Source organism: Myotis davidii, unplaced genomic scaffold, assembly GCF_000327345.1.
Source record: "Myotis davidii unplaced genomic scaffold, ASM32734v1 scaffold265, whole genome shotgun sequence".
Lineage (NCBI taxonomy): Eukaryota > Metazoa > Chordata > Mammalia > Chiroptera > Vespertilionidae > Myotis > Myotis davidii.
Genome location: NW_006296627.1, coordinates 1,608,212 through 1,635,496, shown reverse-complemented (window position 1 = coordinate 1,635,496; position 27,285 = coordinate 1,608,212). Strand labels below are relative to the sequence as shown.

General features: G+C 36.0%; 1 protein-coding gene across 3 annotated transcripts in view; it reads right to left on the bottom strand.

The window, feature by feature from the left end:
- TTC17 (tetratricopeptide repeat domain 17) overlaps positions 1-27,285 on the bottom strand; it is a 76,862-nt gene that overhangs the window by 32,494 nt on the left and 17,083 nt on the right. For all 3 annotated transcript variants that reach the window (XM_015569492.1, XM_015569493.1, XM_006772238.2), the window contains exons 4-16: positions 26,782-26,893; positions 26,446-26,577; positions 23,187-23,296; positions 22,494-22,638; positions 21,937-22,076; positions 19,833-19,993; positions 18,327-18,439; positions 17,393-17,539; positions 15,996-16,111; positions 15,675-15,840; positions 14,406-14,483; positions 13,595-13,819; positions 7,075-7,261 (exon numbers count right to left, since the gene is read on the bottom strand). In XM_015569492.1, coding sequence (XP_015424978.1) covers positions 7,075-7,261; positions 13,595-13,819; positions 14,406-14,483; positions 15,675-15,840; positions 15,996-16,111; positions 17,393-17,539; positions 18,327-18,439; positions 19,833-19,993; positions 21,937-22,076; positions 22,494-22,638; positions 23,187-23,296; positions 26,446-26,577; positions 26,782-26,893 — 1,832 coding nt within the window. The remainder of the gene's footprint in view (positions 1-7,074; positions 7,262-13,594; positions 13,820-14,405; positions 14,484-15,674; positions 15,841-15,995; positions 16,112-17,392; positions 17,540-18,326; positions 18,440-19,832; positions 19,994-21,936; positions 22,077-22,493; positions 22,639-23,186; positions 23,297-26,445; positions 26,578-26,781; positions 26,894-27,285) is intronic.

The following is a 27,285-nucleotide window of genomic DNA, read 5'->3' as shown; positions in this document are numbered from 1 at the left end:
TTTATGAACTTAATTAGGGTATTCCTAAGGCTGAGGAAGAGTCACACTCAAGGGGCCAAAGAGCTGCATTTGGCTCGCGAGCTGCAGTTTACCGACCACTGTGCTAAGCGAAATAAGCTAGTTGGAGAAAGATGAATATCACATGATCCCACTCATTTGTGGAATATAATGAACAACATAAACTGATGAACTAAATAAAATAGATCCATAGACAGACAATCCAACCTCAGAGGGAAGGCTGGGACGGGGGCGGGGAGGCAGGGGGGGATAAGAGATCAACCAAAGGACTTGTATGTGTGCATATAAGCAGAACCCATGGACACTGACAGTAGGAGGGTGAGGGCATGTGCTGGGGGTAGGGGGGCGGTGTTAAAGAAATGAATGGTGGTGGGAACTACCAGGGAGAGGTCAATAGGGGAAAAAGGAGACATATGTAATACTTTAAACAATAAAGAATTAAAAAAAAAGTGCAGTGCCAGGTAGGAAAGAGACCATATTAAAGACTTGAAATCAGCAACCTCAGGATTACACAGGCATTTCCTCCTAGTGAGGTGAATGAGTCAGAAGCAAGTTTAAAAAAACAACGAAGAATGAAAAGTGGTGCCCTCAAAGACAAGGAAGTGTGTGTGTGTTTTCCTCTTACGACATATTCTGGAGTTGAAAGCTATCCTGGGAATGCTCTGTTCACACATGACAGGGAAATCTGCTCTGTCTCAGAATTTTGGTTGCACTGGTTTCTCAAGACCTACATTTCCTGCCTCCTTTCAGAAAAAGGAGAACTGGTTGTAAATCTGATCTCTTTGTCATGTCATGTCGTCTTAAGTGACAAAGCATGGGGAGCAGTCAGCATCAGTTGAGATACAGACACCATGACAGGTAGGTTGTGGGAAAAACAGGCAGAACAAAAACTCTTGGCAGCTACATCACTTCCTCTAGAAATGTGAAAGGTCAGATCAGATCTCTAAACGCTCCCGGGAAGTTTACTATGAAACATGTTCCCTTGCAGACACTATGTTGAAAAAAAAAAAGAAGAAAAAGAAGAGAAAACTGCCATACCCGCTATTAGCATTTATTAAATTTAAAATTCTGGCTTATCTCATCCTAGCTACCTCATAACTTCAAGCAAGAATGCTGGGGAATCCTAGCCGGTTTGGCTCAGTGGATAGAGTGTTGACCTGCTGATTGAAGTGTCCTGGATTCGATTCCCGGTCAGGGCACACGCCCGGGTTGCAGGCTTGATCGCCAGTAGGGAGCGTGCAGGAGACAGCTGATCAATGACTCTCTCTCTCATCATTCATGTTTCTATCTCTCTCCCTCTGCCTTCCTCCCTGAAATCAATATATATATAGGAAAACAAATCCAATAGGTTTTCTCAGACTCACTGATTCACCAATAAATGGTTTTTGTTTTCTTTTTCCATGAGAATCAATAAGGACAATTGTTTGTAACTCTTACTAAAAACTGTGTGGACGATTACAAGCCATCTATTAGATGTGACAGCATCCAGTGGACAAATGAGAAAACATAATTCATTTTCTCCTCTCCCTTCTATGATGTTGGAGCTACAGGGCTTAATAGGTCTATCTTTATTATGTATGTTGAGTGGTGGCTCCGTAAAAAAATTCTGGTAAACAGTGGGTGGATACCTAACAAGTTTATTATTAGGTATTTTCAGTAGTTCAAACTTGAAATATCATCAGCTAATTCACTATTTATTTAATTCTATGTGCTAGACTTTTGGGCCAGGGTATGAAAATGAAGAAAAGGATCGGTCTCTGTTCTCAACGAGCTAGAAAAATCTTACAGGAGAGTTATTTCCTGTATACAAATAACTACAAAGGCACGTCACAGGGGCTGAAGGAGAGGCACATTACTTGTAATTAAGGGATCAGGTAAGGCAGAAGTGGACCTTGAAGGGTGGGTAAGATTAGGGCTTTTTTGGCCTGGAGGGGGCAGGGTAATGGGGAAGAGCTGCAGAAAACAGCATGAGCAGGCCCATGGAACCAGGAAAGCAGGATGTATGTGGCAAAGAAAACAGGCTGTTTATAACAGCAGCATCATATATCACAGTTGGTACAATTTCCATTGACTTTGCAAAAGGCAGAATGAATTAAAGTTCTTAGGTGGTAAATGAGCTAAAATTCACCACACCCTCTGGCAGTGAATTAGCTTCACTCAATTCTGCATACTTGGTTGCAGGATTTTGAAGCCCATAATAAGTTAACCAGTATTAATTCTTCTTACAAAAATAAATGCAGATAAGTTACCTACTAGCATATTAAAATGCTATAAAAACTGGGTCTTTAAGACTTTATTTTTAAGCAGATAGCTCACTAATTCTTATGAAGAATGTGATAAAGCAAAAACCCTTCACGCAGGTAGCATATGTTGGATAGTCCACAGGAGGGTAGCAAAATGCAGGATTTCTTTTCCTTCAAAATCTGAACTCCATGAAAACTGCTTTAAACTGTTAAGTTATACATCTAAAGAAATTTAGGTTAAAGATCACAGATTAAAGAAGTTATAAAAGGGGATAGTATTTAGGTAAATAGATGCTATAAATATAGAAACATTGTGGGGACAACAATGTTTCTATATTTATACAGGATAATTGTTCTAAACACTGGAACAGATGTTAGAGCTCATGTATGTACATTGTTTGGAAATTCCTCCATTTTTTTCTATGGTGGGGAAACTTTCAAATACATACTATAGAGAAACTGCATACAATTCTATGCTTTCCTAAATATTAAAGTCTGACTTCTATATAATAATTATTCATTATTTCTAAAGTTCTGGGCCAACAGTTTTAAATGGGCATGTGTTTCAGTAAATTAAAAAAATACCAGGGTTCAGAAATCCTGGGTTTGATGCTTAATTATATTTGGTAAATATTAGTACCACTGTTAGTGGCATATCTGTAAGCATCTCATGAAAATGAAGTTTAATAAATATAATCTTCCATTGATCTTATGATTTTCTAATGAGGAAAATAATAGTGAGTGAAGAATACTAAAAGTAAAGTAAAATTATACATATCAAAAATATAATAGAACAATGTAGATTGCTTAAATAGTCAAAAATATCTTTACGAGATGTTACTTTTTTTTTTAAATATATTTTATTGAGTTTTTACAGAGAGGAAAGGAGAGAGATAGAGAGTTAGAAACATCGATGAGAGAGAAACATCGATCAGCTGCCTCCTGCACACTCCCCACTGGGGATGTGCCCGCAACCAAGGTACATGCCCTTGACCGGAATCGAACCTGGGACCTTTCAGTTCGCAGGCCGACGCTCTATTCACTGAGCCAAACCGGTTTCGGCAAGATGTTACTTTTTAATTTGCAAATTAGTGAAGTTGAAGAATAAAGTATTTAGAAAATACTTCAGAATAATAGTAAGTACTTGGGAAAATCCACTATTGTGAATATTACAGATTCATTATCTATCTTTTGCTTATATCGTTATTAAAATTTATTTTCTAATGTGGTCATTAGAGACGATACTAATTATTGCCTCATGAAATGTCATTTTCTGTGACTTTATATTTTCTAATGAAAAAAGTCCGTTTTTAAGTGTTGAGCATTTCAGAGACTTTAGACTTAAAAGCATTATAAGTTCATTTAACAGATTCCATTTTAGTTTAAAAATGATCAAGTGTGTTGTTACTGAAGAATGAGTGTGTGAAAACAACCCATTCAATTACACTTAAGTCAAGTTGTCAAAATAACAACCAAAAAATGTGGAGAAAAGACTACATATTCCAAAACTGCTGAAATAAAATAGTTAATCAAAACTAGAAGAGCTAGCTTATCTTTTGCAGTCAACTTGAGAGTAGGCAATTAAAAAAAAAATCTATTAAGTTTTCCTTCCCAGCACCCTTGAAATGATAGTGGCAATATAAAACTACCTATAAAAGAGAAGACTTTATTAAGTGGCATTGTAGGGAGAGAGTGATGAGCAGTTGCTATAAGAACATATGTACCTAACAAATGGTAGTCAATAAATGATTTCTAGATTAATACAAGTGGAACAATTATGAGCAAAATAATTTTGTACTAATTGATACATTTTTAGCTATAAAGTCTTTATAAGTAGGAAAATTTTGTAAGCATAGTAATTATTTTTAAGCTGAAAGAATCAGTGTTTAAAGGTAACAGAATACATTACTTGTGCAGGATTACTGTGGAAATAAATACAAAAAACATTGTCAAAGAAAAATTGAATGCTGAAAATTCAGTACCAGCAATGAGTTTTTAAACTTAGAAAATGCTACAGCATACATTTCTACTAGAGAGTACCAGCACTTATTTAAGGGCTAGCAGATGTTAGATTATTTTCTAAACTAGTTAAATACAATGTAAAAACAGCCATCCATTTTAAAAAGTATTTATTAATGAGTTCTTTCTAAAAGAACTAAAAGAGTATTCCCTTTTCCTAATTATTTTCTTTTAATGTTATTGTATGGGATCCAATAATAGTCTTGGGATAATCTGAAATATTAGATACGACAACTTTAGAAAAGATCTATTTCAAGTTATTAGTTTCTTGGGCTTGAAGTTAAGCTCTGGGGAAAAATTTCAAGACAACTGAATTTTCTCTCTTGACATAAGTACCATAAAATAAGAATAAATTTCCCTGGCTGGGTAGTTCAGTTGGTTAGAGTGTTGCCCAAATATGCCAAGGTTGTAGGTTCAATCTCCAGTCAGGGTACATATAAGAAGCAACCAATCAATGCATGACTAAGTGGACCAACAAACTGACATTCCTTTCTCAAATTATTCAATAAATACAAAATTTAAAAAAGAATAAATTTCAATAAACAAATATTAATAGGCAAAAGCATGCGAAAGTAATGCTAAGAAAAAGGTCTTTTAGAAAAGGGTCGCTATATACCTACCAACCTTCTTTCCAGTAATAGAAACAAATCAAGAGAGGAGGGAGATGATAGTAGGTAAAGAAAATATATAGGAGATCCTATCTTATATAATAAAAGAGTAATATGCAAATTGACCCCAACAGCAAAACGACCAGGAATGACTGGTCGATATGATGCGCATTGATCACCAGGGGGCAGACGCTCAATGCAGGAGCTGCCCCCTGGTGGTTAGTGCACTCTCACAGGGGGAGTGCCACTCAGCCACAAGCCAGGCTGACAGCTGCGAGCGCAGCTCCTCAGCAGCGCTAAGGATGTCCAACTGCAGGTTAGGCCCCAGGAGCAGGCCTAAGCCGTCAGTCAGACATACCCTGAGGGCTCCCAGGCTGCCAGAGGGATGTCTGACTGCCAGCTTAGGCCAGATCTCCCAGGGAGTGGGCCTAAGCCAGCAGGTAGACATCCCTCAAGGGGTCCCAGACTGTGAGAGGGCACCGGCCGGGCTGAGGGGCCCCCTGAGCACACGAATTTTCGTGCACTGGGCCTCTAGTTAATATATAAGCAGCCTACTGTAAAAAGTGAAACCCTGTGTTCAAGGCTGTCCTTAGTAACCTATAAAACATTTTCTAGGCTTATGTAAGGTGATAAAGATCCATAACTTGCACTGTTAAAGTTCTGAACACTTCTACTTACTTTTACCCAACACCTATAAGAATCTCATTTAATCCTCCCAACAGGTATATGAGGTAGATTTTTATTGCCTTTCATTTTATAGATGAGGACACAAGTTACTTTGCTGGGAGTGAAAGACAGTAATGGCAGAGCGAGGGTCAACATGAATCTGTATGATTCTAGCACCAGCCACTATATTGCCTTGCAAAAGCATGGTCTTTGACCTTCAGTATTCATGCAAGAACTAATCTCTCAGCAAAACTAAGGAGTTCTGTTGCTGAGAGAGTTTTGGTTTCTTCACTAAAAAACCAGGCTCTGATACATTTTTAAAAAGTGTAAGCACCACTTACTGCCTGTCATTGCATTGAAATCCTAAGGCCGTGTAGTATAGGGAATCAGAAAACCAGTTTTGGGTGCCAAATCTACTAAATATCTTTTATTTTTTATTTATTTATTTTCCTAGATTTCTATTGATTTCAGAGAGGAAGGGAGAGGGAGAGAGAGAGACAGAAACATCAATGATGAGAGGGAATCATTGACTGGCTGCCTTCTACACGACCCCTACTGGGGATTGAGCCCATAACCTGGGTATGTGCCCTTGACCAGAATTGAATCTGGGGACCCTTTAGTACACAGGCTGATGCTCTATCCACTGAGCCAAATTGGCTAGGGCTAAATCTCTTTTAGACAGGTCACTTAACCAAGTGGATGCCACTTAAAAAAAAATATCTAAAATGAAGAACTGAACGGCTTTAATATTATAATTAAGTTTGAACATTAATAGAGCACCCACTGTGTGCTCTACAATAGCAAGGCAATGGGGATTCACACATATATAAACCGTACCTCTCATAATTCAAGTCAAACTCATTTTTTTTCTTGTAGTGAAGGTTAAACAAGTAAATTACCAAACATCATGGAACTCTTAGAGCATTCTAACTGATGAATTTATAATAGTTTGGATATTAACTCAAATATTCTGACCCAGGTGGATACACATATGCACATGCATATGTATGAATGCTAAGTAGCCGTGGAAGCAAGTGGAAGAATGCAAAGGGATACCACTAATGTCAGGTGACTATGTTAAAGGTGCAGTAAAGATCCAGATTACCTTCACTGAAAGGCAAGGGGCTGTACTTCAGTGAAAGAGGATAGAAAAAGAAAGATTGCTTCAAACCTTATTGCTACAGTTTGAATTCATGGATAGAAAAAATATCCCTGACCATAAATTTCAGTCATTGTAAAAATCAGATATTTGGGGAAAAGAAATAAAACAAAAGCTCAGAGCCTACCAATCCCAGCTGAATATCCTTCATTTTAGTCAGTCTTTCTTAACTAGGGTTCTGGGAGAGAATTAAGCCTAACACCTTGAAGTATCTGTATAGTAAATAATAAACAATTTCTTTCCTATGCATCTAGAATTATAATAGTTATGTTAGATCCTTGGAGAAAATAATTTTCTGTGTTCTGTTGATTAGAATAGAAATTCTGGTTGAACTCATTGCCAGCACTAAATAGCTGCTTACCACTGCAAACGGAAGAGGTGATGTTGTACAGAAAAGGATAAAACTGCATACAGCGAATCAACTTCAGGCTGCTTTCACACTCTGGGCATTTGGTAGTCAATTTCAAAGCCTGTCTAAAGGCCTCAAGTGCCCCACTGATATTCTTCAGAGCAAGGTAAGCATTCCCCAGGCTCAAAAAGGTCAGGGGCTGAAAAAAATCAGCAAAATGTTAATGAATTAATATTTCTGAGAGTTACAAAACACCTTTATATTATAGGCCTTTTGGCTTTTCTTAAAGGTTACCCCATAAAAGCTAATGTCTAACTGCCCACTTCATTCACGCCAGCAATTCTAAACTATATAACACAAATATAAATTCATCTTTTACCTTTTTACTAAGATAAAAAATACATAAAGTGTGTAATGTATACTAGTCTTAAGTGTATAGATCAATGATGTTTTGTAACCACCACTCATTTCAAGATATAGAACATTTAGAACAGTTCTAGGGCAATTGAACCCCAATCCCAGAGGTAACTATCATTGTGATGTTGTGACTTCTATCACCATAGATCTGCTCTGCCTGTTCTTAAATTTCATATAAATGGAATAAATAGCATGTTCTCTTATGTGCATATATATAATATGTACCTTTTTGTAGCTTCCTTCACTCAACACAAAAACTAAGTTTCAAGAAATTGAATGTTTTTTGTGTATCAGTTCATTCTTTTTAAAATGATATATAATGTTCCAGCATGTGGATATATTACAGTTTGTTCACCTATTCTCCTACTGGACTGTATCCAGTTTTTGGCTATTATGAATAAAGCTATTATCAACATTCTTGTAAAAGTCTTTTGAGAGGCATATGTACTCATTTTTCTTGGGTATATACTTAGCAGTGGGCTTAAGAGGGGGAAGGCATATATTTAGTTTTAACCAAATAGTTTTTCAAAGTGGATGTACAAATTTATACTCCCAACAGTCAATACCAATTCACTGACTTGGTATTGTCAGTCTTTTTAACTTAGCTATTTTAATGAGCTGTGGTTTTAATGTGCATTTCCTTAATTAGTAATAATGAATACTTTTTCATTTGGAAATCCTCATTTCTGAAGTACATGCTGTTTTCCCCATTTTAAACAAAATTGTCTTTTCTTTATGGATTTGAAGGACTTCTATATATATATATATATATTAGAGGTCCGATACGTGAAATTCATGCAAGAGTAGGCCTTCCTTCCTCCAGCTGCCGGCACCGGCTTCCCTCTGGCACCTGGGATTTGGGCTTCCCTCTGGCGCCGGCAGGCAGCCAGGACCCAGGCTTCCCTCGCAGCCCCACCTTTGTCCGGAAAGATCAGGTCTAATTAGCACATTACACTTTTATTAGTATAGATATATCTACAAGGTATGAGACCTTTTTTGCAAATACTTAGTGCAAATATCTTCTCAGTCTGTGATTTGCCTTTTTACTCTCTTAATGGTATCTTTTGATAAACGGAAATTCTTAATTTTAATGAAGTTTAGTTTTTATATATTTTCTTAAGTTACAGTCAGTGTTTTTTGAAATCTTTGCCTACTGTAAGATCATAAAGACTTCTCCTATGTTTTTATTAAGAATCTTTATTGTTTTATCTTTCACATTTTGGTACATGATCCTTCTCAAATTACTTTTGTGTACAACGTGGGGTAGGAGTCAAGGTTCGTTAGTTTTCCCACAGGGATTATCTTGCCCTCCCTGCACTGAACTACAGGTATGCCCTTGTCATAAATCAGGTGACCATATCCATAGGGCCTACTTCTAATTTCTCTATTGTTGTTCTGTTGATATATTTGAGTATATTTGTGCCAATACCATACTGACTTAATTATACCGAGTCCTCAAATTTTTTATAAGCCTTCCAACTCTGTTTTTTTCTCCTTCTCACCCCCCAATTTTTTGGCTATTCTAGATCTATTTCTACGTAGATTTTTGGAATGAACTTGTCAATTTATACACACATCATACATGTAATTGCTGAGAGAAAAGCAACACTTATGAAGTGAATCTATAAATCAATTTGGAGAGAACTTACATCTTAATATTGACTCTTCCAATCCATAAACACGATGTATATCACCACTTACTTTAGAACTTCTTCCTCTTAATGCTTTGTAATCAGTACAAAAATATTTTATTTATTTCTAGTTATCAGATTTTTTTCCAATTATTTGTTGGGACTTTGTTTTTAAAAGTATCCCGAAGTATTCAGTTTAGGTTGTTTTAGCTAAAACATACCTATAATTAATATTTTTGTAATTTGCTTGTATACAAACCATTTATTCTACACTTATTTTATGAAAAATATTTTTAAAGATCTATGAATGTCTTATTCTCAAATTGCACAATATATCCCTATGAAAAGCAACACCTATGATTTATCCAACTACTTGCTTCTGATTCAGGCTGTTAGGTCATCTAAAATATCTCACTTAACCAAGCCAAGGTGTACAAAAAGATTCCAGATTAAAGAGGCTCAATATAAGTAATTTTCAAATTACATTTAAAGTATTACTTAGTGGTTCAGGCTCAGCTAAAATTAAAATTAAACCCCATACCTTGATTTCAAAATTGTCTTGATATTTTGCATAAGAAAATAGTGTTATGATTATTGCTATGACCACATGAATTCATCCAGAAAATAATTACTGAATATGTGCTAATGTTTCAGACGTTGTTTTAGACACTGGGGATACAGCAGAAAATAATAAAGATAAATCCCCGCCTTTGTAGATCGTACAGTCTAATATTACACAACTATGAAGAAAATGTGATGGAGAAAAGTAAGCAGGGAAGAGATAGAAGTAATACTAGAGTGGGGAAAGGAGTGCCATTTTTTTTTATTTTTAGTTATTTATTGATTTGGTGGAGAGAAACGTTGATTCATTAATTGGCTGTTTCTTATATGTGCCCTGACCAGGGATGGAATCGGCAACCTTGGTATATCAGAACGATGATCTAACCAATTTACCTATCTGCCAGGGTGGGAGTGCCATTTTATTTTTTATTTTTATTTATTTTTTTAAAAATATATTTTATTGATTTTCTACAGAAAGGAAGGGAGAGAGACAGAGAGCTAGAAACATCGATATCCACTGAGCCAAACCGGTTAGGGCAGGGAGTGCCATTTTAAATAGAGTAGTAAGGGAAGGACTTACCGAGAAGTTAGTATTTATAAAAAACGTTAAGGATATGGAGGAGCAAGCTATGAAGAAATCTTGGTGGGAGCTGAAGTATTTTCCAAGTGGAGAGAACAGGAAGTGCAAGGGCCCTGAGGTGGGAGCATGCTAACATGTTCAAGGAAATGCAAGGAGGCAAGTGAGGCTAGAACAGAATGAGTAAAGGATTCAAAAAAGAAACAAGGTCACAGTCACCTTGGATCTTCTTCACCGTTATTAATTCTTGTCTTTTACTGTGAGTTACATGGAGAACCACTGCAGAGATTTGAAGAGATGAATGACATCTGTTTTTGTTTTTGCTTTCATAAAATCTGACTGACTGCTGCATTGTGAAGACTATCAGGGGACAAAGGCCAAAAGCAGAGAGGCCAGTTAGGAGGCCGCTGAAATAATCCAGAAAAAAGATAATGGTGGTTTAAATTAGACAGCAGTGGAGGTTATGATAAGTAGTGAAATTGTAGGTATATTTTGAAAATAGAATTAGCAAGGTTAGCTAATAGATTGGATTTGCCCTAAGAGGTGGAGAAAGGTATAACAGATGGCTCCAAGTTTTTGTCCTGAAGACCTGGTTTTACTGTTTCCTCAAATGGGGAAGACAGAGAACAACAAATTGGAACAATTTTAAGAAGCTTAGTTTTGGCCTTTAGTTTTTGAGTGTGTTTTAGACACTGAAGTGGAGATATCAAGTAAGCTGTTAGGTAAAGGAAAGGAGTCTGGAGTTCAGAACAAAGGTGATAGGTGATTCAATAGGGAAAGGATAGTGTTCTCAAGATATGGTGCTAGAACAACTGGATATCTATGTGAATATGAACTTTGATTAGTGAACTCTGATCCCTACCTCATATTATAAAGAAAATTTAACTTGAAATTGATCATAAAACATCTAGAAGATAACATAGGGAAATATTTTTATTTACTTGAGTTAATTATATAAAGACAAGTCATAGAAAACAAAAACTAAACAGAACTAATTTTTTTTCAAATGTCTTATGGGGACACCTTATATCTAACAACAGAAATGAAAAGAAAAAAGATGGATAAATTTAAGGGCAATTTTTAAAAGCTAAGACAAAAAGGCCAAGAGAGAAAATATTTTAACATGACAGATAAAGCTAAAGACTATTGTATGAGTTCATGTAAGATTAAAAACAACTAAATTCTAACAAAATGAGCAACATGCATACATGCACTTTTACTTTAAAAATTAAAATATAAATTTATGTTAGTGAAGTGAAAAAATTTAAAGGAAACTTATTATACAAATGTGAATTCAGAGGCACTGTAACTTGGCTAAAGGTGTGAGCTCTGTGGTCTCTCTCCCCGAGTTCAAATCTGAGCTCTGATTTTTGACATATCTCTTAGAGTTTCTTTACCTATCAAATGGGAAAATCCTATCGCATAGAGTGTTGTGAGGATCAAATGAGTTATTTTATGTGTAGTGCTCATTATGGTACCTGGCTCTAGTACACAAACAGTAAAAGTTAGCAGTTATTTTAACTGCCCAATTCTGGTGAAGATACAGATGGAATGAAGATTGTTAAATCTTAACTATGGCAATGTATATTGGCCCAAGTCTTTTGGTGGACTGCTTGGCATTTTGTATTATAGTCATTAAAATATTTATTCTCTTCTTGACTTACTAATTTCAGTGCTAGCTATCTTTACTAAGAAAATTATCTGGGATACAGAAAAGGCCTCATGTAGAAAACCATATTCACAATAGCTAAATTCTATCAGTAACCTAAACATCCAACAATGGAACAGTAAGCTATGATATACCAATTCACTGAACCTTTATAGAACCATTTACATTGATGGCTATAAAAACTTATGCAGTAATAAATTATTTTTATACAATAAGTTTTAAATATCACCAGTACAGTAGAGTTGCAATACTATGAAATATTTACATAGGAGAAAAGCTTAACAAGGAAAACTTCCAAATGTTGACAGCTGGGGATGGGGTACTGATTAAGTTTTATTTGGGGTTATCTACCCTGATAAGTTTATATTTTTTTTCTTGTTTCAGTACACAGTTTATAACAACTGATATTTTAGTATCATATTCAAAAGTGGAAAGGCAAGTAATCTCTAAAGGAGCTCTCTTTTCTTCAGAAGAATACACCCTAATTGCCTTGGCTGGTGGCAGCAGAAAGTGAAAAGTAGCAATGGGAACACAGCTGTATCAGCCTTCCATTTGGAGGCCAATTCATCACATCTCATATAGAGCATCTGTTCCCACGACACATGGCACATGATAAATGTTCAAGAGATATTTGATGTACTTCTTCAGCAACTTGACTTGTTGTGTAGTATAGTGATTGTAAACTTTTGCTTAAAATCCAGCTATGGATTTCAAAGGACACTCTTAACAAGGCAATATTTCTTCTCATACTTAAAAATTAGTTCTGGAATATCTCAAAGAAAACTTAACCACTCATGCACTCTGTTTCTAAAAATTTCTTTGGATAGGAAATCTACAAACGTTTAGACACTAGTTATAAAAGCAATTTAATTACATATTTATTATAACTGCATTTTATCAAACTTAAGATGATATCAATTATAACATATATCCTTATTTCTGAGATGTTAAAATATGAAAAAAAAAGTAGTGGCTTCTTAGAAACTATGAAATATAGTAATTAACTGCAAAGCAGTGATGTCACTCCATGGACTGCATGTGGTAGGTTCAAGACATGAATTTCAATCCACCTCTGTTCTTTTTTTTTAAAATATATTTTATTGATTTTAGAGAGGAAGGGAGAGGGAGATAGAAACATCAATGATGAGAATCATTGATTGGCTGCCTCCTGCACGCCCCCTACTGGGGATCAAGCCCGCAACCCAGTCATGTGCCCTTGGCTGGAATCGAACCTGGGACCCTTCAGTCTGCAGGCTGATGCTCTACCCATTGAGCCAAACCAGCTAGGGCTCCACCTCTGTTCTTATCAAAATAACTTTTAACTAGTGCTCTGGCCTGGTTGGTATAAAGAGATCTGTCAATTAAAGTTGTAAAACAGTATAAAATTAAGCAGCGTGCATGTTGCGATGAGTAGGACAAAGAAAAGCCAGATGTTTCTGACTGACATAAAAAAAGTGGCAGTATATTTTTAGCAGCTTTGTCATTCTTATTTAAGTGTAATTTTCTTAAAAAAATGAACTTCATAATTATAAATTTCACTCATTTAAAATAAAGAAATAAACACATCAAAAATAAAACAAAATCTGTTTCATGCCCTCTCAAAATATGCAAATTATTCTCTGAATCTGAATTACCCCCACATAGCATATGTGATTACAAAGGAACCTAAAACCTCACCTCCGAGCTATTGATGGCCAAAGCTTGGAGTAGCAGCTTAGCAGCATCGAGATGAAGGCCATAGTGAATCAAAAGGTTGGCCAAGTTCACAAGAGGAATGTCCTGGTACTGAAGTGGGGCCAAATTCAAAGCCCTCTGAAGACAAGCAATAGCGAAAGTGCTATTTCCTACCGCCCTCCAGTAGAGTCCAGCTTCATTGAGTATCAGCCAGACAGGAGCATTTGGCTGAAAAAACCCACAAATACTTCAGTTAGTACAAGAATACAGCACTTGTTCTAAAAAGGATTTTCAACATATGCATTTCATTCTTTTAAATAAATTTTAAAATGTTTTTATTGATTTCAGAGAGAAGGGAGAGTGAGTGAGTGAGAGAGAGAGAGAGAGAGAGAGAGAAGCATCAATGATGAGAGAAAGTCATCCATCGGCTGCCTCCTGCGTGCCCCTACTGGGGAGCAAGCTCCCAGCACGGGCTTGTGCTCTGAATGGGAATTGAACCCTGACCTCCTGGTTCATGGGTCGATGCTCAACCACTAAGGCACACCGGCCTGGCAATTTTGTTTTTGCTTTAGAGAACACTTGTCTAAAGGCACTTTCTACCTTTTTAATTTTTATTTTATTTATTTATTTTTAATTGAATTTACTGGAGTGATACTGGTTAATAAAATTATACAGGTTTCAGGTATATAATTCCACAATACATCATTTGTATATTTATTGTATTGTGTGTATATTAGGCCAAGTCATGCATTTTAATTTTTACTTAACAGTTAGTAAGCACTTAAATTTCAGATGTCTGAAGTATGTGACTCACCTTATTAATAGCATGAAATAAGAAAGACCCAATTTCTTCTTCTGGGATAGTATAGTTATTAATACGGGAAAGCAAAATCTGAAAACAACAAAAGGAAGACTGACTCAATTGAATATAACAGGAAAGACATTTGAAACGAATTTCTATAGATAGTAGTCTCTACTTGAGCTCCTCAGGAACAGCTAATTTGAATAGATATTTATAATCATGTAACAATGAAGTCATAGAAATACCAACAGGTGTTGACCTGCTCACTTGTATGCCCTAGTTTCCTATAACTAAAAAGTGTTAAAAGACATATACTTATTAAGATGATCTATCATACCCCATTGAAGTCATCCTAGGTGTCCAGAACCAAGTGAGGAAGTGTTCAGAAGATAACAGTATGCAATTCCTGATGCAATAAAAGTCTGCTCTCTTTCCCAGCAGGAAAAGCACCAAATCCTCAGTTAGTCTACTTTATGTTCTTGCAGCATTCATATAACTGTAAGCAACTCCAAGGCAGGAATCCTGGTCTATTTATCTTTGCATTCCTAGCACTCTAAACAGTGCCTAGCACATAATGTTTTTTTGCCTCAGTAAATGTTTGTTAAATGTAAGTAGTAACTGTTCACAGTTTTAAAATTAATTTTAAATAGGAGGTCATTGTAATGGTCTATTTTCTCTGTAAAAAGGTTATTTTTTCATTTGTATGTATGGAATGGTATGTAATACAGAATTTATAGTCAGTAGTAAAACATTCCTAGTTATACATAAGTAAGAGAATTAAAGAAAACAACATAACAGAACTTATTTATAAAAATGTTTGGAAAACATAAAATAAAATAAAAATGTTTGCGTGTGGTTACCACATTCATACAAATTCCTAAGGACCTCAAATAAGCCCAAAACAGAGTTCACAAAGCCAAGAAAGAGAATCAAGCTTCCAATTTATACAAACTTCTGGAGGATACAAAGCTAAACCGAAGTGGTCAGAATGGCCTCCATCAGGTCAACAGAGAGTTCTGAGTCACTCATGCTTGCAGACTTCTCAGCGAGAGGAACAGGGCTTAGGTGGCTATGTCAGCAGCAGCCGGGAGGAAGACCTTCCTGGCACCCTTTCAATAGCATGACTGATTTCTCTAAGATTTCAACAATTCTTTAACTCTATCCTTCAGTTTTATAAAGTTAAAGCTCAACAAATGCCTTATCAAATTTCTGTTCCTCCTAAGATGCTTGTGAAGTCACCCAGAATGGACGGCAATAAACACCAGCCTAAGTGAGCCTTACTTTTCGTGCATGGTCATCTGGCATTTTGGCTTTCAGATCCATGCGGACCTCTAATTCTTTGACTAAGTAGGACAGAGTCTGGCTTTTTCTGAAGTCAGTTATGGAACAGTCAGGGGTTTGGGCCTCTTCTTCTGAAGAATAATCATCACTGTTGAGTTCGTGGATCCTGGCACAAGAAAAAGGAACAAGTTTCATATTTTCAAAGTTTGGGTGATGTCAAGATAAAGACTTAACCTTTCAAGTCCAAGGCTGGTGCTCTCAAAGAACTGCCAGATGACAACCATGCAGAATCAAGTGCTTTGCCAATCCATCAGCACTTGCCTGAGTCCTTTGTTTTCCGGAGGAAGAAAATAGGTTGGCAATTCTCCGCCAACAGGGACTCTGGGATAGCTTTCTGCACAATCTGCTCTTTTAGGCCACAAAATATTCTGTTTGTCCTAATAAAAAAAGAAAGTTCCTCATCAATTTCTTTGGATTTAATATTTCAACATGCTAAATGAACTTTTAAAAAGAACACAAATATACTAGGCTAATTAAACAATAGTACTTTAAGATAAATGCAGACATTTTGGTTGATTCTATGATATTCCCTTTACTGCAGGTTATTAGTCTAAATCAGTAATTCTATCTGCTTTACCGCAGACTGGTTCAGGGTTGGGCAGGCCTAAGTCAGCTGAGCCAATGAGACACAAGGAGAGGCTTGCTTGGGGCTCTGGGAAAGAAAAGCCGGTCTTAGTTTCTTAGGCCCCATAAGAACAAAAAACTTGTTGCTCTAGTTGCTGCTGGCTGTCACCTCATGAACAAGACAAGCTTTAGGATGAAACCAATACTGTGATGGCAAATTTAAGAAAAAGGAATGAAATGGGTCACTGGTGACATCACTGGACCCTTGCATCAACCAAATCCAAATTCTGCCCTATCTCTGGAGTTCCTATAACATGAGGCAAATTTTCTTTTGTTAAAGCCAATTTGAGGGGAAATTTGGGATTTGTACCTGAAAGCACACATATACTTATAAAACTGGCACAGAAAACCATTTTTCCTTGAACTAAAACCTCTTCTTTGCCAATACCAATGTTTAACAATTATTATTGATTTGTAAAATGTTCATTTTTCTAAATATAAAGGCTTATTAAACTTATATCCCAAAGCTATCAAACTTTGGGGGAATTTATAGTGCATATAACTAAATCTAAGTGGCTATATCAATTCTGTTAGAATAAAAACAATTAAATTCTGAAAATTTAATAGTGAGTAAAAAATACGTGGTCTCTGTCCTTATATCTTGGTATTTCCATTGACTAAATTTCTTAGCCTAGAAATACTTCTTTATTAACTTGTTTATTATCTGTATCTTCTGCTAGAATGTAAGCTCCAGCAGAGCAAGGAATTTGCGTACTATTTTGATAGTAGTAGCCTGGTACACAGTTGGAAGCTCAATAAAAGCATGCTGATTATAAAAGTAAATACAAGCATATGTTTAAGTCAAGTTTAGAAACTTGTTAGAGTTGGAAACCATACCCAGAGCTCAAGGCAGACCCAGTGTCTTAGTTATCTACTACCTAGCCAAAGCCTTCCATTTAATAGGAGTTTAATAAGTGCTTGCTAAACTAAGCTGAACTGTGACGAGGCCATATTAATCAGTGAAGTTGAGAGCCACCACTTTAAAAGAGCTTGTCTGTCTAAGAAAATGTCTCCATCACCCTCTATTAACTTACCCTATATGCATCAGAGTCCCTGCCCCAGATCCAGAGAACAGAATGGGCTACAGGCGGAGACTTGACCAAATTACTGACGTCACTCTGATTTGTCTGAACATCAAAGTTCACAGACATCATACTGGAGGTTGATGAATCTTCACCAAACTAGAAAATGAAAAGTTCAATCAAACTGGAAGCGGAAAAGGAGTTGTGACTAAGATTTAACTCAAAACATTTAGTGAATATTGAAAATTAGTAGGAAATCAGAAAGTAGGTCGGTAATAAAGCAATCAGATCTTTTAATTCTCAGAACTATGCCCCAACAGTATTCTCTCATAGATAATGAACAGTTAGCAACTTTCAATCAACTATGCTATTGGTTTGTGCTCCTGTCCCTTCATTTTCTTTCTATGATTTAGTCTCTTTCAGGTTTAAAGATTAGCTGATTTCAAGGTTTGGTTCATTATTGTATTCCCCCTATCTAGACTAAAATGATAACTACTCTATAAAATTAGTGTTCTGTGGGTAGAGGCAAGGGCACTTAAGAAAGGATCTTAAGATTTTAATATAGCTATCAGTTAGGCATTATAGACTATTACACAACCAATCCCAAATATATATATAGCCTTCTTCCAAACCAAGGTAATACAATGTCTGATTGTCTCACAAGACTGTGTATTTCTAAAATCTTTTTAGAGAAGAGAATGGGTCCAGGATGGGATAGTGTACGAAAGACATGGGGAAAAGGACTGGATAGAAGGCATATTCTTTGGCAAATAGAAATATCATTCATGGAGGAACTGAGTACTTCCTATAAAATCTGATTTCAAAAACGTAACGGATACTCAAAACCCTAAGTGAGAGTCATAAATGTTAAGGATCAAATATACAAAAAATCAAGAAGGGGGAGGGGCAGAAGCAATGTTACTCTAGAAGAGAACAAGAAAGAGACCTGCACATAATCCACATTTTCAAAGATGTCTCCACGATGGTAACGCACAGGTTGGTCCCACTGGCAATGTAAACTATGCTGCTGGTTGACCAGACGGCATATCTGATGATTTCCTGGAATAAGGAATAAAATTAAATAGATGAAAAAGATCAGCAATGCCAACATGATTTTCTTAGTCTAAATCATTTAGTTTCAACTCTATATTCTTCAGAGCCTGGCAGAGTACTTACATAGGAGGAACTTACACAGGGGAACACTAATTAATGGTTCATTAAATTAAATCATTCTAAAGAAGTCTCGTCTGCTCCATCTACAAATCAAAGGGGCTCCACTAGATAATCATGGCAATTACATTCTATGATTGTAAAATCTATTCACTACATTGCTTTAAGAGACTTCGGCCATCTCTCTGGAGAGAATTTGCTTTATTTATTTCATAATCCTGCTTCAGATTTATACATAAAAGCTCTGGTTGCACTTCAGTACAAACTGAGGAATAAATAATCCCAAGGACTAAACATACTCTTTAGACTCAAAATAGCAAAGAATACTTGTTAGATGGAATATAAAATGAACTATAAATGATCACCGCTAAGGTTCAGAGGTTAAGAGGCTTTGTAGACGAATATATTTATCAAGGGAGGAAGGTGTACTATAAGGAATTCTATTAACTTATTCTTTGGTGTCAAACTGTGAGATCTGCTCTTAGGGTTTAATCAGACATGAAACATTTTAGATACAACCAAATCACTGACTTCCTGCCAACCCAAGTTTTCTTAGACCAGTGGGACCACAGACTAAAGAGATTTTAAAAAGAGTTATATACCCTCTTCCCAGAAAAAAAAAATTATGCACAAACACAATTCTAAGTATAATTCTGGGGAGAATTTCAAAATTCCCTAAAATTAATCCACTGACCCAAATTAAGAATTCCTGCGGGAGCCAAATTCTAATCTAAAATCTTACTTCGAAACGAAACAATTGTTTTTAAGAGAGAAAAAAAAAGGTATTTATTTAGCCTTGTTGCCAGTGTTGACTGAAGAGGGTGGATACTTAGTTTCTAAGGTGTGTCCAGCTTGTTTTACTTGGTGTAGGCTTGAGTTGCAGTGTTTTCAGACCAGCAGAGACTGGCATCAAATGGGAGCTTGTTAGAAATACAGACTCAGGCCCATTCTCAGACCTACTTAGTCAGAACCTGCATTTTAACAAGATCTCCAGGAGACTGACGTGCATATTAAAGTTGGAAAAGTATCAGTGTAAGCCACAGAGGGTAAATAACCATTGTTAAGACTAGGATCTAAAAAATTTCACTTTTCCTTTAAAATGTGAATTTAAAAAAGGCACAGGGACCCCTGGCCTGCTGGGATACCTGCTATGATGACGCTGGATTTTAAGAGCAAAGGAAGTCATAAGCACAACGTTATACTGCTTTATGAGTTATAGACGTAAAGCACGCTGGAAGTGAATTTCTTAACCTGTCTTCAATTATTTGGAATCAGTACTTACCTAATTGTGCCTCTTTTGCCATCTGTGTCTCATGGATGATATTTCTTAAGATTTGCTCTTCTTGAATCAGCTTATGTTTTTCCAGTATCTCCTGCTGTCTCAGGTAGTGGTCATGCTGCTTTTGATACTCTTTCAACTCATTCAGTGTTCGCTGGAGGGATCTTAACATTTTCAACATCAGGAAAAAGTTACCGAGCTTTAAAATTGTGAATTTTAAACCCACTTACATGCATAGATTTTCTGGTTCTCAGTAATAATTGCCAGGGTTTTTTTTTTTTCCTTTTAATGTACAATCACTGTACCACGAAGTTCAAGAATAATGAGACTAAATAGATGCTATTGTTTTATTAAAACTTAGGGGCAAAAGGGCAAATGCAAAATTCTCCCCTTAAATACAACTACCTTGACATTAAATAAATGGTGTATTGGACTTTTCAGGTGCCAAAAAAGATGCATAACAATATACAATTAACTTTTACATATTTAACAATTCTGTCTCCCTCCACAAAGTTTGTGTTAGTTCCACTGACTGTCAAAGCCTTTCTGGAATCCTCTTTGATTCTGCCTAAAGACAAGGTTGAGGGTAAGGACCACTCTTCCTTGTTCTCACATGCTATCTCCGTGGTTTCTAGAATTTGGAATAAACCACAGAAACTTTGCTTTAGAAACGAATATTCTCTACCACCTGGTATCAAATCAGCTGCCTGATTATATGTAGTCACAAAAATCTTATTACCTATTACACTGTAACATGTGGAGATTTAGGAGCTGTACAGATTGTATAAGAAAGAATCAATTCGATTCTTTAGAGCACAATCTTGGAAGAAGCTCAGCCAGGGAAAGATCTAATCAGGTGTAATAGAAGCCAGGTATAAACAAGCAAGCTGTCATTCTTTCCTTCCTACTACAATATGCTCTAAACAGACTGCAAAATAAGCAAATACAAAGGTTTAATGAGTTCCAAATCACCATTTAATTCCCCAATAATCAAAGCAGACTTAAAATTAAGGCTAATTCTATATGTGATAAACAATTCACTTCTAAGTTATGGGCTGTTTCTTAACTGGCCCTATAATCTGTTGAATCAAATACTTTTATTAAGTATACTGCAAGGACCAAGTGCAACAGAATTCCATTGCTGTACAACTTACACACTTCTGATTAAGTGAGGCTGAGGTCTCTCAACCTCACTTAACTAACATAACAATAGCTCAGCCCTAGGAGTCAAAGGGGAGAAAAGATCACAGCATGTGCAAGTGATTCACTGACAGTGTATTATCCTATCTAATAAAGAGGGGATATGCTAATTGACCCTAATGCCATCGCAAAGATGGCAGTGCCACAGCCAATAACGAGGAAATATGCTAATTGCTGCCCCGCCCTCAAAGATGGCAGCACCCATAGCCAATAAGGAGGGAATATGCTAAGTGACTGCCATGCCCTCAACCACAAGATGGTGGCTCCCAATCCCTTCACCTCTGCCGGGGTGGCAGGTGTGGCAGGGTGGCTTCACATGCCTGCCTCTGGAGTCCCCCAGTCCCCTCAGCCCGCCGGCTACCAATGGCTGGCCCGAGGCTCAGGTAACCAGGGCCAGCTGAGGCTTGCGCTGCCGGCAGTGGCAGCAGCAGAGGTGTGATGGGGTGTCGCCTTCCCCCAATCACCAGTCGCCTCTCACCCCTGAGGGCTCCCGGACTGTGAGAGGGGGCAGGCCGGGCTGAGGGACTCTCCCTTCCCGGTGAATTTTCATGCACCGGGCCTCTAGTAAAAATATACATACTTAAACAGTATAATTACTGATTATCCTGCAGCACCTCCATCTGACTTCACAAAAGTAATGATGTTTAAAACTGTAAAGCTCTAAATGACAGCATTTACTGCAAGCATTCTCTAGTTCCTAAAATCCATGCTGTTAAAGAGATTCCTCAAAACCACCACCAAATTGTACTAAACATGCTGGATTTGGAGAAAAGGGATATGACTAGCAGTAGTGAAAAGGTGTTTTTCTTAATTCTAGTGAAAAAATTAACTCTGAGATCACCATCCACAGGGCTAAGTTAAGGCTCTATGGTGCTAGTGCTTTGGGGACATTTTTTCTCCCAATTACCTATGTTGAGCTTCCAATTTCTGCTCGAGTTTTTGCTGACACAGGACAGCATGCTTCCTCTTTAGAGCTTGCTCAAACCCAGGTTTGGCCTGCAAAGCATGGTCATAACAGAGCACTGAGTGGTTATACTCCCCAAGCATCTGAAGAGACAAAAGCAAAAACAAACACGGGAAAAACGTTAGCCACAGCCTGTTTGCATCTGTCCAAATCCCCTAATAATTTATGAGGTCACCCCTATATCTCACTCTACAATAAATATTATTTTGATCAGTGGCCAAATATCCACAACATAAAAACATGCTACAGCATGGCTTAATTGGGAAGTATTGCTATCTTAAGAGGTGTGCTCTGCAGAAATTTAATATTCCTATCAATTTGTTTTTCTTTTTGTCAAGAGGCTGGGACAATTATGATACATTATTGTGTTGAGATTTCCCCCCTAATTCATTTCCATCCCCTTTCCCTTATTTGGACCAAAAGAGGAAAGGAAAAGGTATTTTTTATTGAAAAGAAAACAGCAACCAATTTGACTCATGAAAACAAAAAGTTGTATTTACTGCATATATATTTCCCAAAGTGTAATAGCTGGTGAAGAAGTCACTATCGTCCAGTGCTGCATGAACCACAACAGCAGCATCAGCAGAGAAGTGTGCTCTGTGCAGCACATTTGCCAAGTTGACCAGGGCAATGTCTTTATTGTGCCTAAAAGAGAAGGAGAGAGTAATCAGATGTTAGGAAAGAAGCATATGTTCCATAATTATGCACAACTACCCGACAAGAGAAAATAACATTCAAAGTTATTGAGCTTAGGGGCATAACTTTCTGTATACTTACAGATGAGAAAATAATTTAACAAAATCATGTTTCATTTTTACATACTTGATGGTGCTTACTCAATCTGATAGTTATAATTTTTACCACAAAAATAAGGTGGGGGGGGGGGGATGGAGAAAGGTCTGGAAGACATTCTGTGATTTTAAAATATATTTAGGCCTTATCTATGAAGCCTAAATACATTTAATCTATAATACTTTCTCCAAAGTCCTTGCATTCAAGTCTCAAGTGAATTAGAGGGCATCTACATTATATATATATATTTTTCCCTAATGGAAATCAGAAGTATATTATGCTATTATCACTTTGAAGTCTTTTGTTTTCTTTTTTTAATTTTTATTGTTTTCTTATGTTTTGTTTCTTTAAGAGCCCAAGCTATGTGGAAAATGCAAGGTAGAGAAGGGGAGGAAACTTACCTGGAAGAAAAGTGAAGTGCTCGCATGGCACATTCCACTACCTGATATGGCTCATTCTTTATTCTCCAGTAAAATGAAGCCATGTTATACAGTACCCATGAGGAAGAGTTCTAGAGATTAAACAAATAAAACGACAATCAAACATAACTCAAGGCAGTTTCTTAACTCAGAATGTTACAAATGAGCACCTTTACTACTGTCTCTTCTGAAATATAAAATGAAGAGCAAGACTTATAGTAGAGATAAAGCATGAGACAAAGTACAAATAAGCTACACCTGTCAAGAGAGCTTCCTGGTCACCAGTGTGCAAGTGCATCATGTGTGATCTCCACAGAGAGACCATACAACCACAGGCTATCTTTCTAAGGAGGAAACAAAGCTGAAAAGCCCACCAACTGGCCACAATTTAATGGGTCTTACTTATTTCAGGACTTTAGAAGTTAGGAATCAACATACTTAGAGATGCCAGTTGCTTTACCATGGAATTTCTGAAATTAACATATTTTAAAGTTTCCTATTTACTTAGTATCTGACTGAAGGTACATACGTAATCAAATGACAGGCTTATGCTGAATATTTGTCATTTTCTCTTTTGTGATCAGAGTCTAATTTAAGCCTTCACAGTATAATACATTTATAATAAGTGTATTATTTTGTCAATGTAAAAAGGAGTTCTTTTTTTTATTATAAGGAGCTCATAAAAAATCTAAACAGACCAAACAAACAAACCAACTAACAAATAAGAGATCATGGACCAAAACCACAAACAACTAAAAAATATGAAACAATGGCTAATTGGCAGGTGAAATGATGTAAAACTTAACAAAAAAATAGAAATGAAAAAGATACAAGTTTCTTTTCAAAAACTGGCAAAGAATGCCCAGCCAGTGTGGTTCAGTGGTTGAGCATTGATCTATGAACCAGGAGGTCACGATTCCCAGTAAGGGCACATGCCCAGGTTGCAGACTCTATCCCCAGTAGGGGACGTGCAGGAGGCAGCTGACCAATGATTCTCTTTCATCATTAATGTTTCTATCTCTCCCTCTCCCTTCCTCTCTGAATAAAAAATATATATTTAAAAAATAAAAAAAAATTGGTAAGGATTAAAAAGAATGCCAATACTGACTACACTGTATATTAAGTTCAGATATTAACTGTAGAAATGTTAGGTTAGTACAGTCTAGTATTTCTGTGGGACAATTTGACAACATGTATATAAAAGGCTTTAAGAATGTGATAATCCTTCGGCCCCACAACTCCACTATTAGCAATTTGTCCTATGAGAATAGTTAAGTTTTAACTATACAGATGTGTAAAAATAAAAATCCAAAAGAATATATTATAAAACAGTAATTATCTCTAAGTTTTTAAATTATAATTTTTGCTTCATAGATTGATAGATTTTTAAATATAATCTCACTTTTTACAAGCACCAATTATTTTATTTTCAAAGTTACTTTTAAGATTAAAACTAAGTATAATTCTATATTAATCAGCCTATATATTCTACTTCAAAGGAATGTATGATTTTCAAGTGATATAACTAAAGACTTGAGCACTATGTGAAGTCAGTTGAATTGTTCTTTCACAACTGACTTATATCTTGGGATTGAGCCTCTTTTTTGATAGATAACGTTTTGAGAAAAATTTCCTTCAAATAATCAGATATTTTGATTTTTATCTAATTTTCAGACTTTATATTGTAAACTGGAACAAAAAGATTAATGAAAATTCTACATGAATTTCTCAAAACATCAGGATAAGCAGAATATTTTACACATATTAGGAGAGAAAAATAAATCATTAAGAAAAATATTGCCCTGACCGGTTTGGCTCAGTGGATAGAGCGTCGGCCTACGGATTCAAGGGTCCCGGATTCGATTCTGGTTAGGGGCATGTACCTTGGTTGCGGGCACATTCCCAGTGGGGAGTGTGCAGGAGGCAGCTGAATCGGTGTTTCTCTCTCATCGATGTTTCTAACTCTCTATCCCTCTCCCCTCCTCTCTGTGGGAAGTCAATAAAATATATTTAAAAAAAAAGAAAAGAAAAATCTTTCTGTAAGATTTCTTATAAAATCTCTCTCCAAATTTATAAATGTTAAAATATCACTGTTAATTACTCCCTCCTTCTTTGGAACACTTTTTTTCTCTTGTCTCTTAGGATCATATTCTTCCGGACACCTTTTTAGTCTCTTTTGAAATTCCAGACTCATACAGGTATTTCAAAATCAACACGGTCAAAACAGAACTCTATCTTCTCTTTTCTCACCCCCACCCTGCTCCTCCTCCAAGTTGTTCAATCCAAAAATTGAGAAATTATCCTTGATTCCTCTTTTTCTCTCATTCCCCATTCTAATTCATCAGATTCTAAACTTTTAAACAATTTCCTGAAATAGTTCCTTCATTCCCAAAACTAACCATTCTATCTAAACCATTTTCATCTCTCTCTTGAACTACTGAAGGATATTTTAAATCCTAGGCCAGTTTCCCTTATTACTCATCAAATTCTGGGAATGCAATGTTTTACATTATCTTCAGAAAAACAAGATGAAGATGGTAACTTAGCAACAAAAATAATCATATATCTAATGTATCTGAATATCTAATGTATCTGAATAATCATATAAATATACAATGTATGTGAATAAATTGTATGTATATAAATGTGCAATTATACATTTTACTTAATACCACTATAATAATGCTGAGGAATGAGCCTACATTTTAATGTACTCTTTGGGCATAAAGAGCAAAAACCATTTTCTAATTCCCACAAGTTATCCTGATTGTTACATTTAAATTCTTGAGTCCTGTTGCACAATTCCCTGTTTCATTTTTTAAAGTAGATGTTTCCTTAAAAGAAAAAATTAAAAGAATATTTTATTGTTGGTGGTGATTCTTTTTCATGTTCAGAGAATAATGATCATCTATGTAATATGTGGAGATATAGCAAAGACTCTAACGTTAAATTATTTTTCACATTCAAAATACGTACTTAAACCTATAAGCTCTGTTGCTTATATTATATATAACTTTCTTTTATCAATTAGCTTAAATACATCTTTTTAGCATTCCTTCCTGGGTAATGGCAATGGATTACCAATGCTTTTCTTTGGCTTTAAACTTTACAGTTTCTATTAATGGAACCTCAATTTAAAACCACTCTCTAGATAGAAACAAGCTCGGCAGGTGTTTCCTGAGAGTAAAATACCTCCTGTTCACACAGAGTTTCCTGGCTCTTTAAGTCAGTGAGGACTTACCTTCTGTAGGCCTTCATGAATGAGGTGACCTATGTCATCTATATTCCTTCCTAATCGTTTAGATAAATATGTGAAGATTGGATCTTCTTTAGGTAATAGTGGTGCAGAAAGATTAACTCTCTCTTGTACGCCCTGAAAAAGAACAAAAATTGAAAAAGGATATTATAAAAGACTACAATTCGGTATCTAATAACATTTATTTTGAAGGAATTTTAAAAAATACAAGATGTTTGTAAAATTATAAAGCTATGTGAAAGGAAAAGAAAAAGTATTTATAAACAAGAGACTAAATTTGTAAAAATGTACTAAAAAAAAGTCCCACAGCTCTCTACTTACTCGCAAGTGCTGGAAAGCATGTATACTATATGGAAGTTCTAGAATTTTAGTGCAATCAGGTTGCTCAGGGTCTGGAGGGACAGGAGATTCTGTATCTATATAATCTTCAGGGCTAAAATCAAGAAGCAAGAAGCAATAAATGAAAGGTGAAGAAATGTCCAATTTTTCCCTAATTGAACTATATTCTCAAAACATCTGAACTTTACAACCAGTATTATTCAACATTCATAACTTTTTCAGTGTTGTTAGAGTCAAACATTTTGGGAGTTCAAGTTAAAGGAGATAAATCAAGAGTGAGAGAGAAAATAGGCTGGTAAGAGAATGCTAAGATCAGGGACTTTTTAAAAACTAATAACATGCTAAATTCTTTCTGGAAATATCAAATCAATTTACATTTCTGTTGATAGCCTCTCCATATTTTTACCAGTTTGATAGATGAAAACTATTTAAATGTTTTAATTTGTACGTACTTTATCATTACTGAGAAATATGTCTTCTGCATGC